The sequence below is a fragment of the Natator depressus genome, chromosome 7 (genome assembly GCF_965152275.1).
Source record: "Natator depressus isolate rNatDep1 chromosome 7, rNatDep2.hap1, whole genome shotgun sequence".
In the NCBI taxonomy this organism is placed as follows: Eukaryota; Metazoa; Chordata; order Testudines; family Cheloniidae; genus Natator; species Natator depressus.
The window spans coordinates 51,422,254-51,440,020 of NC_134240.1; the positions used below are offsets into that span (position 1 = coordinate 51,422,254).

Here is a 17,767-nt window from a genome sequence, read left to right on the forward strand (position 1 = left end):
CCTACTGGCCGCAGGGCCTCCCGCTTCCCTTCCTCCTCCCCTCCCCGGCCCGGTCTCCATGGTAGCGGGTGTTTGGGGGGATGGTGCCCTCCGTCTCTATGGCAAAGAGGTTTATGGGGGTATGGTGCCCCCCCGTCTCTGTGGTAACGGTGTCGGGGGTTGGTGCCCTTCCACGTCTCTGTGGTAACAGTGAGTTGGCACTAGTAACCCCCCCCCACGTCTCTGTGGTAACAGTGAGTTGGCACTAGTAACCCCCCCCCACGTCTCTGTGGTAGCGGGGTGTGTGTGTGTGTGTGGGTACTACTCTCCCACGTCTCTGTGGTAGCGGGGTGTGTGTGTGTGGGGGTACTACCCTCCCACGTCTCTGTGGTAGCGGGGTGTGTGTGTGGGGGGGTACTACCCTCCCACGTCTCTGTGGTAGCGGGGTGTGTGTGTGTGTGGGGGTACTACCCTCCCACGTCTCTGTGGTAGCGGTGTGTGTGTGTGGGGGGGTAGTGCCCTTCCACCTCTCTGTGGTAGCGGGGTGTGTGTGTGTGGGGATAGTGCCCTTCCACCTCTCTGTGGTAGTGGGGTGTGTGTGTGTGGGGATAGTGCCCTTCCACCTCTCTGTGGTAGTGGGGGTGTGTGGCTGGATAGTGCCCTCCCACGTCTCTGTGGTAGCGGGCTGCGTGCAGGGATGGTTCCACTCCGCATCTCCATGGCAATGGCAGTTACGCACAACCAATAATGGGGGGTGTGTGGGGTATGGTCTCTGTGATCTCTGTGCTAGTGGGGTGTTTGTGGGGATGGTGCCCCCTGACATCTCTGTGCTAGTGGGGTGTTTGTGGGGATGGTGCCCCCTGACATCTCTGTGCTAGTGGGGTGTTTGTGGGGATGGTGCCCCCTGACATCTCTGTGCTAGTGGGGTGTTTGTGGGGATGGTGCCCCCTACATCTCCATGGTAGTGGGCTATGTGCGGGGATAGTGTCCCCCCACGTCTCCGTGGCAATGTAGTGTGTGTGGGGATTGTGCCCCTTCATGTCTCCGAGATAGCGGGTTGTGAGGCGGATGGTGCCCCGCACATTTCTGTGATAAAGGGGTGTGTGCGGGTATGGTGCTCTCCCACATCTCCATTGCAGCGGGATGTGGAGGGGATGGTGCCCCCCATCTCTGTGGTAGCGGGGTGTATGTGGGGATGGTTCCCCACAACACCTCTGTGGTAACTGGCTGTGTGTGGGGATGGTGCCCCCCCCACATCTCCATGTTAACAAAGTGTGTGCGGGGATGGTGCCCCCCCCCCCACATCTCCATGTTAACAAAGTGTGTGCGGGGATGATTCTCCCCCATCTCCGTGGTAATGGAGAGTGTGCGGGGATGGTGCCACCCCCGCGACTCCGTGGTAATGGAGTGTGTGGGTGGGGATGGTGCCCTCCCCCGTTTCTGTGGTTGTGGGGGGATGGTTCCCCTCTGCGTCTCCGTGGTAGCAGGTTGTGTGCAGGGATGGTGCCCTCCATGTCTCCGTGGTAACATGGTGAGTGCGGGCATCGTGTCCCCCCACCTCTCCATGGCAACGGGCAGTGTGTGGGGATTGTGCCCCTTCACGTCTCAGTGGCAATGCGGTGTGTGTGCGTATGGTCCTCTCCCATGTCTCCGTTGTAGCGGGGTGTGGGGGGGGATGGTGCCCCCCATGTGTCTTGCTGGAAATGGTGCCCCCCGTCTCCATGGTAATGGGGTTTGTAGGGGGATGGTGCCCATCCATGTCTCTGTGGTAGGGGTGTGTGTGTGGGGATGGTTCCTCCCTGTCTCCGTGTTAATGGGGTGTATGGTGGTGATGGTGCTCTTCCACATCTGTGTAATAGTGGGGTGTGTGCGGGTTTTCCTCCGCATCTCTGTGGTAGCGGGCTGTGTGCAGGGATGGTTCTACTCCGCATTTCCATGGCAATGGGCAGTTATGCACAGCTGGTAATGAGGTGTGTGTGGGGGGGATGGAAAAATCATGGAGCAGGTCCTCAAGGAATCAATTCTGAAGCACTTAGAGGAGAGGAAAGTGATCAGGAACCGTCAGCATGGATTCACCAAGGGCAAGTCATGCCTGACTAATCTAATTGCCTTCTATGACAAGATAACTGGCTCTGTGGATGAGGGGAAAGCAGTTGATGTGTTATTCCTTGACTTTAGCAAAGCTTTTGATACGGTCTCCCACAGTATTCTTGCCAGCTGGATGAATGGACTATAAGGTGGATAGAAAGCTGGCTAGATTGTCGGGCTCAATGGGTAGTGATCAATGGCTCCATGTCTAGTTGGCAGTCGGTATCAATCGGAGTGCCCCAGGGGTCGGTCCTGGGGCCGGTTTTGTTCAGTATCTTCATTAATGATCTGGAAGATGGGGTGGACTTCACCCTCAGCAAGTTTGCAGATGACACTAAACCGGGAGGAGTGGTAGATACGCTGGAGGGTAGGGATAGGATACAGAGGGACCTAGAGAAATTGGAGGATTGAGCCAAAAGAAATCTGATGAGGTTCAACAAGGAAAAGAGCAGCGTCCTGCACTTAGGACGGAAGAATCCCATGCATCGCTACAGACTAGGGACCAAATGGTTAGGCAGCAGTTCTGCAGAAAAGGACCTAGGGATTACAGTGGATGAGAAGCTGGATATGAGTCAACAGTGTGCCCTTGTTGCCAAGAAGGCTAACGGCATTTTGGGCTGTATAAGATGGGGCATTGCCAGCAGCTCGAGGGACGTGATCATTCCCCTCAATTCGACATTGTTGAGGCCTCATCTGGAGTACTGTGTCCAGTTTTGGGCCCCACACTAAAAGAAGGATGTGGAAAAATTGGAACGTGTCCAGCGTAAGGCAACCAAAACGATTAGGGGACTGGAATGCGTGACTTATGAGGAGAGGCTGAGGGAACTGGGTTTGTTTAGTCTGCAGAAGAGAAGAATGAGGGGGGATTTGATATTTGCTTTCAACTACCTGAAAGGGGGTTCCAAAGAGGATGGCTCTAGACTGTTCTCAGTGGTAGCAGATGACAGAACAAGGAGTAATCTCAAATTGCAGTGGGGGAGGTTTAGGTTGGATATTAGGAAAAACTTTTTTACTAGAAGGGTGGTGAAGCACTGGAATGCGTTACCTAGGGAGGTGGTGAAATCTCCTTCCTTTGAGGTTTTTTAAGGTCAGGCTTGACAAAGCCCTGGCTGGGATGATTTAGTTGGGGATTGGTCCTGCTTTGAGCAGGGGGTTGGACTAGATGACCTTCTGAGGTCCCTTCCAACCCTGATATTCTATGATTCTATGATGGCGCCCCCCACGTCTCTGTGGCAGCGGGGTGTATGAGGGGATGGTGCCCTCCCACATCTCCATGGCAATGGGCTGTGTGTGGGGATGGTGCCTCTCCATGTCTCCGAGATAATGGGATGTGGGGGGGGATGGTGCCCCCCACATTTCTGTGGTAATGGGGTGTGTGCGGGGATGGTGTCCCCCCACTTCTCCTTGGCAACGGGTTGTGGGAGGGATGGTGCCCTGCCACGACTCTGTGATAGCGCGGGGTGTGTGGGGATGGTGCTTGCATGAGGTGAATTGAAAAATACTATTTCTTTTGTTTATCATTTTTACAGTGCAAATATTTGTAATAAAAATAATATAAAGTGAGCACTGTACACTTTGTATTCTGTGTTGTAATAGAAATTAATATATTTGAAAATGTAGAAAAACATCCAAAAATATTTAATACATTTCAATTGGTATTCTGTTGTTTAACAGTGCAATTATTCGCAATTAATTTTTTTAATCACAGCTAATTTTTTCTTTAGTTAATCACGTGAGTTAACTGCGATTAATCAACAGACCAAGTTAAAAGTCCTTTTGGGTCCTACACCCACCCCTGATTTTATTTGCCATTTTAAAAAATGATTTTTCAATAATATTTTCCTATTTAAGAACAAACTCTTTTTCTCTCTCTTTCCTATTGCTGTGTGAAAAACTAACAGAAACAGCAAGGGGAAGTGACTGACTAACTGATTGTAGTGCAGAGGGCTGGGGAAAATGAGAGACTAAAACCAGTGTGCTCTCAAATGTGTAAAGTAACCAAAGTGAAATAATAGAGAAAAATACTCCATAGGTTCATAGATTTCAAGGCCAGAAGGGATCATTGTGATCATCTAGTCCAGTGGCTCTCAAGCTTTCCAGACTACTGTACCCCTTTCAGGAGTCTGATTGGTCTTGTGTACCCACGAGTTTCACCTCACTTAAAAACTACCAGCTTACAAAATCAGACATAAAAATACAAAAGTGTCATAGAACACTATTACTAAAACATTGCTTACATTCTCATTATTACTATATAATTATAAAATAAATCAAGTGGAATATAAATATTGTACTTACATTTCATTGTATAGTATATAGGGCAGTATAAACAAGTCATTGTATAAAATTTTAGTTTGTACTGACTTCGCCAGTGCTTTTTACGTAGCCTGTTGTAAAACTAGGTAAATATCGAGATGAGTTGATGTACCCCCTGGAAGACCTCTGTGTACCCCTTGGGGTATGTGCACCCGTGGTTGAGAACCACTGGTCTAGTCTGACCTGCATAACATAGGCCATAGAACTTCCCCAAAATAATTTCTACAGCATATTGTTCTCTTTTGATAGCTACATTAATACCTAAAATTAGTGTATTTGTGATAATGATAGGTAAAATGCATTCAAAATAGGGATGTAAATAGCGTTTAGAAAAAGTAATGTTTTAAACTATTAAAATTATATTGGTTAAACATTTAACTGTTAAGGAGTTCACAATATAGGCTCCGGAACTAGGGTTGCTGCATCACCCCCACATTCTATGCCGGGCTCTGCTGTTGGTCTTGTGCCCGGGGTCCTGGCTGCTGGCCCCAGCCTCAACCCCCCTACCGTTTACTGAATACATTACTGGTAAGGCTGATGCTTATCGGTTACCATTTTACATCCTAATTCAAAAAGTGTGTTTTTTTTAGCTTTGTCCCTTTTTTATATACTTACCTTTACACAAAATTAAAAAAAAATTACATATAATAGAGAACGAGCAGTACTTGTGGCACCTTAGAGACTAACTGTCTCTAAGGTGCCACAAGTAATCGTCATTCTTTCTGCTGGTACAGACTAACACGGCTACCACTCTGAAACATATAATAGAGAGTAATGCTAGATATGTGTCTGAAAGATATAGAAACAAAGTATCTCTCTCCTAGGTACTTATTATGTGCCCATAATCTTAGTAAGTGATGGTAGCTATATTTGAGAAATCTAATGTGATGATGTAATTGAAGATTGTATCATGATGTGTGCACACAAGGGAATAGAGTGATGGTTGCATGTTCAGCCTTGGCTTTGGGATTTACTGACATTTGGCTGTTTAACTGCGTAGACTTGTAATGTCGGAGTTTCTTTTGGTTACTCCAGTTAACTCACCATTTAATTCAACTGGCAGTTGAAAGAAACACAGAAACTCAGAACCTGGTGTTCTGATAAACTGCATTTTAGAAAAAGTGATACACCATGCTATTTTAATGTAACTGGAACTCCTTGACATCAGTCTGCATTGAAGAGGTGTTTGTGCAAAGAATAATGCTGGTTAATCCGATCTCTCTCATTTTCTTTGAATGGGCAGTCTGCATTCCTGGAGCACTTTTCCTTCACTGTATCCTGTCCTCTATTCACTTTAGATTTGTTTACAAATTTTAAAGTAAAAACTGATCTCTGCCTAGTTGCTAATTGTTTTTTTTTAATATTATTCTAGGATACAACAAAGATTTTGTTGCCATGGTTTCAAAACGAAAATTGTCCAAATCTGATGCTCATGGGGACAGTCTGATTGCAGAATTACCACGTAAGTGTAACAAACTCCTCTTATTTGAAGTGAAATTCCTTTGGTAGAGGGCAACAGTTCACAGGCAGGGTGCATAGAAGTTTTCTAGTAAAGTGACGGGTTGTGCAGAATGGCCCCACAGAATATAAAATGGTAACGTTTGATAAGCCACAGTACAATGAAAAATAACAAAACCAAGGGTGTTACCCGGTCTGAAAAATCTGATTGCCTCCTTTCCTCCATCTCTGCATTTATGTCTCTCTGGACTGACGGGAGCAAGCCTCAGTGCCATTAGAGGGAAGTAGTAAACCCCTCCTTCCCCCAAAATAAGCCCATTCTACCAAAATCACAGATTTAAAAAAAACAGCCACCTCTCTACTGAATGGGGGAAGGAGAAAGCAACTTCATTTTCACTCTAGTAAATGTGCAAGGTGCTCAGATATCCCAGTGATAGACAAGGTAGAAGAACCGAGATAGAGAGTAAACTCTTCAGGGCAGGGATGTGCCTCCTACAGATGCCTGTAAATAAAGTACCTAGCATGCTGGTGGTGCTGTACAAATAATAACTAAGGCATTGCATGATTCATATGTGTTGGCCAAGCTTGTTGCACAGCTTAGGGGCTCCTTGCTTTCCTCTATTCGCCCCCACTCCACCCCTTCAAGCTCCCTGTGTGACACTCTCCCATCCCCTTCTATTACACTGGGACTCTCTTCAACTCCCCTCTATCTCCCTCCTGCTACGAGTTCTGTGTGCTGCATGGTTCCCTCTCCCATACCAGAGTTCCCCATTGTCCCCACATGCCAGTGGCTTGATTCCCCCCCATTTCCACTCTGCCCCATGCCTCCTCTTCGCCCCCATTCTAGGGGCTGTGTGTGCCTCCCCTTCCCCCACACCAGGTTTCCCCAGTCTTCCTCCCCACCGGGGTTCTCTGTGCCCCCATTCTTCCCTCCCCCATTCCTGGGTCCCCCATACTCTCCACCACGGCAGGGGCTCTGTATGTACTCCTAGACCCCTTTCTCCCATACAAAGGTCCCCCAATCTTCCCCCCCCCCCAGGAGTTCTGTGTACCCCATTCCCCTCTCCCCGTTTTCACCTTCCCTCTCATGCCTGTGTGGTCCCCACTTACCCTATTCCAGAGTCTCCCATTCTCCCGCACATGCCAGAGTCTCTGTGTGAACTCCTATTCCCACCTTCACCCATGCCCCCCAGTCTGTCTTCCCCACCATACCAGGATTCCCCATTCTCTCTTCCACCAGGAGTTCTGTGTACTCTCCCTTTCCCCCTCCCCTCATTCCAGTGTCGCCCATGTCCATTCTCTGTGGCAGGAGTTCTGTGGCCTCCCCCATTCCTCCTTCCCTCTATGGCAGGGCCTCTTGGTGAACCCTTATTACCCGGCTTTCCCCATTTTCCCCTTTCCCCCCATGCTAGGGCTTTGGGTGTCCTGCTTCTCCCATCCCTCTCCCAGCATCCCCCATTTCCCCCCCCCCCCCCATGCCAATGGATGTGTTCATGTCCTTCTCCATTCCCCCTTCCCCCCAATTACTCTTGTTTCTGTCTGGGAGCCAAGGTGGGTGAGGTAATATCTTTTATTGGACAAATTTCTGTAGGTGAGAGAGACAAGCTTTCCAGCTTACACAAGTCATGCAGGGTGCCAAGATGTTACACTCTGTTGTAGGGGTGGGCAAACTTTTTGGCCTGAGGGCCACATCGGGGTTCCAAAACTGTATGGAGGGCTGGGTAGGGAAGGCTGTGCCTCCCGAAACAGCCTAGCCCTGCCCCTTCCCACTTCCTGCCCCTGGACTGCCCCCCTTAGAACCCCGACCCATCCAACCCCCCTGCTCCTTGTCCACTGACTGCCCCCTCCTCGGACCCCCACCCCCTAACTGCCCCCCTGGGACCCCACCCCCATCCAACCCCCCCCCCCCCGCTTCCTGTCCCCTGACTGCCCTGACCCCTATCCACACCCCCGCCCCCTGACAGGCCCCCGGGACTCCCACGCCTATTGAACCGCCCCCTGCTCCCTGTCCTCTGACTGTCCCCGGGACCCCATGCCCCTTATCCAACCTCCCTGCTCCCCGCCCCCTTACCATGCCGCTCAGAGCAGCAGGCCTGGCAGCTGTGCTGCCTGGCTGGAGCCCGCCACGCTGCCCGTCAGGAGCATGCAGCCCCGCCGCCCAGAGTACTAGCGGCACGGCGAGCTGAGGCTGCGGGGGAGGGGGGACAGCGGGGAAGGGGCCGGGGGCTAACCTCCACAGCTGGGAGCTCACGGGCTGGGCAGAATTGTCCTGTGGGCCATAGTTTGCTCATCTCTGCTCTACTGGGAGGATGGGCAGAGCTGAGATGGGGTATTGTTTTGCTGGAAGGCGTTAATGAGTGCCATCAGCTTGTTGTTTGATAAACAGTTGCAGAGGTGCTTGAGGCTATGTCTGTGCTAAAAAACTAGCAGGGGCTTCATGTGTCCCTGTCCCCCCCTTTTCCCCCAAATTAATAAGCATTGATGAGTTGGAATTGATTGGATGTGTATTTAAAAGTGATTGCCTCATAGACAGGTTTCAGAGGAGTCACAGAGACCCCCTTGCGACTGTCGCCTGATGTGCTGAAACTACCTCTGAGCCCATCTTCCCTGCCAGCTTGGGACTTCAGAACCCTGTTTTGTTGAGCCAGACACGCAAGCCTGCTGCAACACAGACTGAACAATGCCCCCAAAGCTGCAGACTTAACTGAAAACAGCTTAGCAGGTCACCTCTCTCCAGCACCCAGCTCCTAATGGGATTCAAACCCCAAATAAATCCGTTTTACTCTGTATAAAGCTTATACAGAGTAAACTCATAAATTGTCCGCCCTCTATAACACTGATAGAGAGAGATGCACAGCTGTTTGCCTCACAGACAGAGAGACAGAGAAATGCCATCAAGTTGAGTGCAAGGCCTTCCAAGCTCAGCCAATAATTTGTTAATTGTGACAGTGGCTTTAAAGAAAATGTTGGTATTAAACCAGATGCTTTAGGTCATGAACAGGCCACCAGCTGGGGCCAGTAAGAAATTTCCCCTTATGCTCCTAAGTGTTTTATATCTTCCTCCTAAATGTCTGCTATTGATCACTGTCAGAGACAGCAGCAGAGTGGATAGATCACTCGTCTGACCCTCAAAGGTAATGCCTCTCTTCACAGAATATCTTGAGGTATGGCTAATTTTGAGTTAGTGAATTCTCTTAAGGAACCCCACTCCTTATTGCATCTGTTTATCCTACAATAATAAGCCTTGCTTTCTCAGAAACAAAAAAGTCTCGGATCTCTTGCAAGGAGAAGACCTCTGCCGAAGATGGAGCGGTGGAGAATGATAGCATCTTTGTACAGCTCATCAAAACAGCAGGAATTACTCTGAATGCTGGGGAGAGACAGAATGACATAGGTATGGATTTAGCACTCTGTGCTGTATGTGACTGTGGATGTATATATCTATCCAAAAAGCAACATTAAAAGGAGTTTAGGGTGACAGAATAAAGCACTCAACTCAGGAAGCGCCAAAGTTAAAGTCAACCTCATGTGCGCTGTTGAATTACATGATTCCTGCCTTATTCAATATGCAAGATGGACAATGCGCAGTGAATGAGGCAGCTGATAAACCTTTATTTTTATCTTCATTGTTCAGTGAGTAAATCCTTACTTCCCTTATTTGCTGCATACTGATCAACACATTACACACATGCTTCCACTCTTCTGACGTATACATGCATGTGCCGTGCTGGGAGAATGCTGGAAGATTGTAAGTGTACAGATGGGGATGGAATGAGATAAGGCTCTGTGAGTTGCTCTAACGTTTTCTCCTATTTCCTTATTAACCCATTACAGATAATGGGCAAAGTAAGGATTTTATTTTTAAATATTACAAGGTTTAGCTGAAAAGGCAGGAGTACTAGAGTAAGAGAGCTTCAAATGGAAATCACCATTCCCCTTCCTCTCCCAGCTCAAGCACAGCTGTCAGCAGTTCTGAGGAAGTGGTTGCATTATTTTGAATCAGCCACTTTGCTGTTTTTTGGACTTAGCAGTACCAAGCTTCATTGCCACATGGGGTTCCCAAGTCAAGTTTCTCATTCAGTACTTTGTGTCTGGAGCATTGCAGGCTTAACATCCTCATGATGCATGTTTTAATATTCCCACAGTGACTCCCTTTTACTGGCTACTGGATGAACTAAAGTGGTTCTGGCAGAGACTTGCTGCTTCTCTTTAGAGTGGCTGGAACACTAGAAATGCAGGGTGTGCTTGTGGGGACAGAGCAGTCTGATGTTGCTGGAGGGTTGCTGTCATATCTTGTAGGGGTAAATGGTCTTTCTTTAGGAGTATAGGAGTTAGGGATTTGAGCTGGAGGAGAAAGAGCTTAATCATGCTGTATTCATTAGGACACAAGGAAAACCATGGGATCCCTTCCCTGCTGCTTGGTTCCCCAATTTGTGTTCTTGAATGGGCTGGCAGGGTCTCCATACTAGGAGTGAGCTATACAGCTGACTGTGCAAGATTGGAGAGGCTGCACATTGGTTATTCTTTAAATTTCATCAGATCCGCTTCAATTTTGCCATGATGGAGGGAATGTGAGTAATAGTATCTTTCAGGTTTTTGTTAACTGGGCACTCTAGATGAAGTGAACTTGTAAACTCCAGTGGGTAGCTGCTTGTAATCTGCAAAGCAACTTGTATTTGTTGCTGAAATACTGTGAAGTTTCCATGCTAAAATGTATGACTAACATGTATGTTGCATGACTAAAATGATTTACTCCTGACTTTCTCCATAGCCGTGGATCAAGCAACCTTCCAGAAGAAACTCTGCCAGATCTTGAGGAAGCATCCTTTCTACCCACATGTATGTAGCTAACACCACAAATTTCAGGAGACGTCTGTGTTTAAAATCTGTATGCTACTTGGCTGTGTGGCCGCTCCCTGTGCTAATAGGCTATTAACATAGGCTAATTGCTGCTGCACACCCAAAATTGGCAGTGCAGAATGTGTCAGGTAAAAGAGGTATGCAAATATAGCCAATTCCAGAAGTGTCCCAATGGCCCCCCCCCTCTTCTGCCACATTCCTGAGAAGAATATTGCTGCTTGTTCTTGGGCCCATTCTTTCCAGATGCCTGTCTGTCTCCCTCTCACCAATCCCCCAAACTGTATTCAACTCTTTCCCCCATCTCCTTGGCTCCCTTTACCCTTCCTGCTCTGGCTCTGTCTTTTTTGAGCTATCATGTCAGACTCACCAGCCACTAATAGGCTGATTGGAGGCAAATCTGCACTTGAACCTGTCAAACCTCATCCAGTTTATATGCTGCTAAAGTGGCCTTGTACAATTCTGGGACAAAGCATTGCACATCTGTCTCCATGGCCATGACCCCTATTCTGCCCATGTTGGCCCCCTCCGCAGGTATGCACTGCTAGAAAATGTGACTTGGGAGAAAACTGAAATCCAAAGGATGCAAGAGACAAAGACACACGCAAAGGGGAGGGGGGCAAACTTAACTTTTGAATGGAAAATTGTCAGTTCACTGTTCGGTAAGTAATTGGCCTGGTAGCTGCCAGCAATGGAATGGCCACTCTTTGTTTAAATGTGTTCATATTGCCAGGGTTTTCCCTTCCCCTCCTCTCTTCCCTTGTCCCCATCTCAAACAGCCAGACCAAATATGAAACTTCTGAGGCTACTTGTTTCAATATTACAACTATTTTTGGACATTGTTGTTTGCTGTATTGGACACCATGCTCCCAGCTGCACTGGGAGAAGTCACAGCTGGGACTCAGCCCTTTGAGTCACAAGCAGATGAGGGGAGTTTGAAGCTGTCACCCTAGAGTGAGTTTGTAGAGGAACCAGCATCTCGTTTGCAGGCTGTTTAGATTAGAGTAAAGTAGAACCTCAGTTTTACTAGAACCAATCTCACAAATGACCAGTTATATGAGCCATTTTTCCAGATAGAAAAAAATCATATAATGAAAGTAATGCTGAAGAAGAACAGGCAACATCTCTTCATATTCTGAGGCCTCTAGTGCTTTTGAAAGAGCTTTTCAGCAGCTTAAAGGGCAAGCAGAAAGTGATGCAGTGTATCATACTGCACCAGACATACATCAATTTTGAGATGTTCAGTTTTAACAACTTTTTGATTTTATGAACTCCTCAATTCCCAATTAGTTTGTAACATAGGGTTTATGCTGTATCTCTAAGATGTCCATTGTGTTGCTTCCCCTCTAGTTTATCTCTGCCTGCAGCCTGCTGTCCAGCTGGGTGCTCCTTGGCTATCTTAGCACAGAGCTCCTCTTCCCCCTCATCCTTTGCACAAATAGCCCATCCTAAAGGAAAGTGGGTGATCAGGGTTCCTACTTTTCCCTTTTTCTCTGCAGGTTGTGCAGGAGTTTGTCAGTGGCTTGGAGACTCACATTAAGGACAGAGACCAGTTCAGGAACTGCCTTCTGCCTTGCGCTCCAGTGCGGGGCGAGGTTACGAGGTCAGAGAAAATGCATTTCTTTCTCCCTGCCCGTAGGAGTTAGTCTCTGCTTGAACAATGCAAAATTGGTTGTGGGGAGAAGGATTTATTCTGTTAAGCCAACCGTACTTTCATAGATAGAAGGGTTTATTCTGTTAAGCCAGCCATTCTGTTAAGCCAGCCCAGGACCAGCTCTAGGCACCAGAAAAGCAAGCACGTGCTTGGGGTGGCACAATTCCAGGGGATGGCGTTCCGGCCACCCTCTTTTTTTTTTTTTTTTTTTTGCTTTGCTTGGGCAGTTGCGCTCTTGGTGCTTGGGGCGGCAGATTTTTTGCTTGGGGCGGCAAAAAACCTAGAGCCGGCCCTGAGCCATCCGTACTTTCATAGATTCTTTATCTATGCCTACATTACAAGGTAGGAGTTTGATTCCCCTGCTCGTGTGTGTAGACTCATGCTAGCTCTTATCGAGCTAGCGTGAGTATAAATAGTAGTGTAGCCTGGTAGCAAGGGTAAGGGCAGTAGAGGCACAGCTTAGCCATGCCAAGTATGTATCCACCAGTTCCAGGCAGGTTTGTACTCAGCATGACTAAGCCATGCCTCTGCTACCACTGCTGTACTGCTATTTATACTTCCACTAGCTGGATGAGAGCTAGCACAAGTATGTGTGCACAAGTAAGGAAACACACTCCTAGCACTTAATATAGACAGCCAGAGATTCCAAGGCCAGACGAGACCACTGTGATCATCTAGTCTGTCATCCTGTATAACCCAGGCCAGAGACCTGCCCCAAAATAGCTCCTAGAGCAGATATTTTAGAACATCCAACCTTGATTTAAAAATTGGTAGGGATGGAGAATCCACCAGGACCCTTGGTAAATTGTTCTAATGGTTAATTATTAGCACTGTTAAAAAATTATATTTTATTTCCAGTCTGAAATTATCTAGCTTCAACTTCCAGCCATTGGATTTTGTAATACATTTTCTCTGCTAGATTGAAGAGCTTGTTATCATATATTTGTTCCCCATGTAGGTACTTACAGATTGAGATCACGTCACCCCTTAACCTTCTCTTTGTTAAGCTAAATAGATTGAGCTCCTTGAGTCTACCACTATAAGGCACATTTTCTAATTCTTTAATCATTCTTATGGCTCTTTTCTGACTCTTTTTTCCAATTTATGAATTTATGCTCAATGACAGGATCTATCCTTCAGGCAAAGGAATGGCTAGACAGGGGCATGGCGCTTAAATAACAGTACGTTAAAGGTGCGGAGTCATTGGGCATACTAGTTGTCTAGGTGTGACTTGGGCCACAAGCAATTACTTTTGGAGGTGGTACAGTACCTGTTCCTCCCTGATTATACTCCAGGAACTGTGGTAAGAGCAGACACTGGGGAGTTAGCAGTTGCGGTAACACTGGGGACAGCAAGATTCAGAGTCTGACAAAAAATCCACAAGATTTGGCAGAGATCATCTGCTTAAATAGTGTCTCCAGAAGATCTAGGAAAACCCCAAAGGTTCAGCTTTCTCGGGCAAGGCTCCTTCCAGAGCTTGAGCTGGAAATGAGCAAGACTGATTTATAATTTAAATGAACTATTGTCTGTGCCTCTAAAATTTCCCCTGGCTATTCCCAAGAACAACTTGGCCTAGTCGAGAGAGACTTCTTTGCGGTACCACTAGCTCAGAAATCCCTTTCTCAAGTTTCCAGCGTCCAGTGCAAGACAGGTTTTGGTCTCTCTGAGGCACCTTTCCAGTAAGTTCTTTTGACTGGGATCAGGCAAAGAGTTCCCCTTGGAGCTTTGCAGTTGAGTTTTCAGCTGTTGCTGTTGCTCCAACTCAGACTTTGCCCACAGCTCTGCTAGGACTGAAGAAATGTGTAGCCTGTATCATCTTCCTCTCCCGAAGATATCTAGTCAGTTTCTGAGTCCCCAGATTTGTTAGTAGAATTCAGTTCACCTCTCTTCTCATTCCTTCTAGTTTGTCCACTTGCTCCCACACAGACGTGCTAGTATGGTAGATCAGTGGAGGCTTTGGCAGAGTTGCTGGTGCCAGGGCATAGTGTGATACTGCCAACAAAGCCAGTTCTTCCCATATAGAGGGTGACCTCAGTGCAAAGAGGACTCTCAGGGTAATCTACATTGTGATTAAAAAACCCATGGCATTGAGTCTCAGAGCCTCGGTCAGCTGATGCAGGTTCATGGGGCTCAGGCTGTGGGGCTAAAAATTGCAGTCTAGACACTTGGCCTTGGCCTGGAGTCTGGGCTCTGAGACCCTCCTCCCTCACAGAGTCTAAATAACAATAGTTAAAAATAGTTAAGATTGAAAGGGTGTTAAACCTAACTGCATCTAGTGCCTAACCACAAATTTTTATAAACCTGTTTGTCATACACTTCTAAAAGGACCCTTCGCTTTAGAGGGTCTGGAAATGCAGAGTTATATTTGATATGCAGCTAGTTCCCCACTGCCATGCACAGCAAGATTCAGAGTTTGATAGAAAATCCACAAGCACCACTAGCACCTGACCAGTTTCCCTCTTTGACTGAGGGATTGTTTTTGATAGGAAAAGGACATTGTTGTCATTTTAAGTAGATGTTTTTTTTAATCTCTGCTGGACAAAAGCAGTGTGCTCACATCATGAATTTTCCTAACAATAAAATTTTTTTTGGGCAGAAATTTGGTTCATTCATACTGTGAAAGCCTTATTAAACTACTACTTGGAATTGAGACTTTACAGGTAAGGACATGTTAACATATTCTTCTTTTCAGTTGTGACTATGTATTTGGGGACATCTAATGCTTACGAAAGTAGAGGACTGTTAGAGCTGGTCACACTGCAGACAGGTACTAATCTGCACAAATCCGCTGATGCTCCTCAGTCCAGACTAGCTCCCCTGCTTTTCCAGTCCTGACACAGCTCTACCGGTTTAAAGGGAAAGGTCAGAGAAGTGAGGGATGTGGATAGGGAAAGGAATCAGTCGAGGGTGCAGGAAGGCAAGAGAAGAGGATTGATAGGGACATCAAGGATTGCCCCAACGTGCATGTTCCAGGCTTCAGCCTTTACTCTGTGATCTTGAGACCTGCTGAAAAGTTGCTGCTCCAGCCCTGGGCCCTGTCATTCCATGCTGGGGAAGTGGGGCTGGAGAGAATCCATCTGCGCGACTGCATGGTAGGAGCTTACGGTGTTTTGTTGGGAGGTTCAGCTCCCTTATTGGAGAAGCAGGGAAGGTTTCTGTAAAAAAATTATCTTCTCTCTATCAAGGTACTTGTATGGCCCCCATTGTCACTGTGCCTCGCAAACCTTCAAGGGATTATCTTTGTGAGAGCTGTAAACGAGTTGCCCCGACCAAAGCTTCTGGAACTCCTAGGAATATTATATGTACAATGCCCAAAAACAAGCCAGGTGCTTACAAATGTACCCCTCAATCTTTATTTAGTAATAACATGTACATTAAGAGCAAAGAATACCATACCCATGTAACATCTGTTAAATCCCTTAAGTACTTGGTTCTAGCAAAACGTGCCTCGAAGAATAGATCAATGGTGCCATCAAGGAACAGCCTTGAGTAAGGACTTATGTGGCACCAGACCACCCAAGGCGATACAATCCCCCCTGGAGCCTCCTAAGTTTCAGGAGTGTGCTCATGCTGTGCCACCCTTTGGGGCAGTTTGCTCCCTCCTCCACAGCTGGCCAGCTGTGCTGGCTGGTATGGAAGAGGGGCAGGACCATGTCCCTGTCTCTTTTCTGCTCCCTCTGCAGTAGCTAGTTCCCTGGAGGCACTAGGAGGAAGCAGTTGCTATGTTTGGGGAGCACAAGGACTATGATTATGCCTAGTCCTTGTGCAAGGAGTATTGGGTTGGAAGGCTCTGTGAGTCCTCCCCCACTACCTTGTGTACCCTTGCAAGAGCAAGCCAGTCTCATTTGCAGCATACTGCGTGCTTATACTCTTCTGACTAGGTGGCAGTCATTGCCCTTCAGTTTCCTGAATTACTTTCCTGGCACATGTCCCGCGAAAGAAGCCATACAAATGAAGCACAGTGTATTGTAATAATACTTCAGGTTAACAGAGCCTTTCCTTGCAAGGCACTTTGTTAATCATATGTGCACTACAACAGTCTCTGAGGCAGAGAGCAGTAGCTGCCTCACTACAGGCTGTTGCACCAGTGAGCAGGGCTTATCAGGAGCCAGGAGGGAAAATGTTTCTGGTTTTTCAATCCTCTTGTAATTCAAACATCTTAATGATTGTTGTTTTAAATAAATTTTGAAAAATTCCGTTTGGGCAGAGGCCAAGTAGGGAAAATTAGAGCCACGAAGGGGAATGTTTTATATAGGAAGTGTGTGTGAAAGTAGGGAGTTAAAATAGAAACTTTTTTTAGTCTTACCTGTAGTGGTTGTTTCTGATGCCTTCAGCAGAGAGGTTATATAATGGAGTTTGGGGAAGGGAGTGTGGCTTCACGTGCTTTTTTTTTTTTTTTTTTTTAAACTAATTTTAATTGCCATTCCTGAGTTATTTTGCTTGATACTTTTAAATCTAGCAAGCAAGTGGCCCTGCTTATATGTCTTTGTTCCTGTAGGTCAGAGGTGGATAGGCTCCACAGTCTCTGTGACTCTGGTCTAGGGGTGCACCTAACTACCAAGGTTTTCCAATTTGCAGGAATCTTCCTCTGGTTTGCATGCTGTTTGTGTTCTGTCTGTGCTCGTGAGAGGAGAATTCCAATGAGCAAAGTTTCTGGGTCATGCTTTTGGGTCCCTTATACTCTGTGTGAATGCAGTGCCTAGGGCACTGGGCTCAGTGCTGAATGGGGCCTCTGAGCACTACCACAGTCTAAAAAAAAATACCCAGCAGCATAATACTGCCTTTCTCTTTTTCTGTTTTAGCCTGCTGTTATAACATTGTTATTGGAGAAGCTCCCTGAGTTCTTTTTTGACACGTGAGTGCCTTAATATCTTCTCTCTGACCTGAACTGAAACCTTGTCTGTTGAGCATGATCCCAGCTGTTTGCTTTTAATCAATGACTAAAGTTTAACCAAAATGACCCAATTTACATATATGGGAAAACACTGAATCTGAGGAAGGGAGAGTACAATGTACTATACAGTACTCAGAGCTCAAGATAATTGGGCAGCATATAGCAGAGGACAAGCCTAAAGATGGGGAATTCTCCCTGATGTGGTGTGCATTCACTGGCTATTGGTGCTTACATTTGGGTATATTGCACAGTACAATACTAAAGGCAGAGGCAGTATGGGAGTGGAATTAAAAGGTGTCCCAGCAGAGTCCGGAGTACAACAATGACTTTTACATCTGAAAGAACTGAGATCCCTTTCAGTAATCTACCTCAAAAACTCCAAATTCCCCTGTACTGTGGGACTCAGGAACTCCACAGCAAAGACTCCCCACTCTTGCATAGCTCAGGAGTATGCTGCTCAGCATGTAACTTTTTACAACAATGTGATTTTAATTTTCAGGTTTCCTTTTTTCTTATTTCAC

At 46.8% G+C, this 17,767-nt stretch overlaps 1 protein-coding gene across 1 annotated transcript in view; it reads left to right on the forward strand.

Moving 5' to 3' along the window:
• The first annotated feature begins 174 nt into the window (after positions 1-174).
• FANCD2 (FA complementation group D2) overlaps positions 175-17,767 on the forward strand; it is a 202,334-nt gene continuing 184,741 nt past the window's right edge. The window contains exons 1-7 of the mRNA XM_074958397.1: positions 175-189; positions 5,756-5,845; positions 9,098-9,235; positions 10,613-10,680; positions 12,198-12,301; positions 14,949-15,012; positions 17,155-17,207. Coding sequence (XP_074814498.1) covers positions 5,779-5,845; positions 9,098-9,235; positions 10,613-10,680; positions 12,198-12,301; positions 14,949-15,012; positions 17,155-17,207 — 494 coding nt within the window. The 5' untranslated portion in view covers positions 175-189; positions 5,756-5,778. The remainder of the gene's footprint in view (positions 190-5,755; positions 5,846-9,097; positions 9,236-10,612; positions 10,681-12,197; positions 12,302-14,948; positions 15,013-17,154; positions 17,208-17,767) is intronic.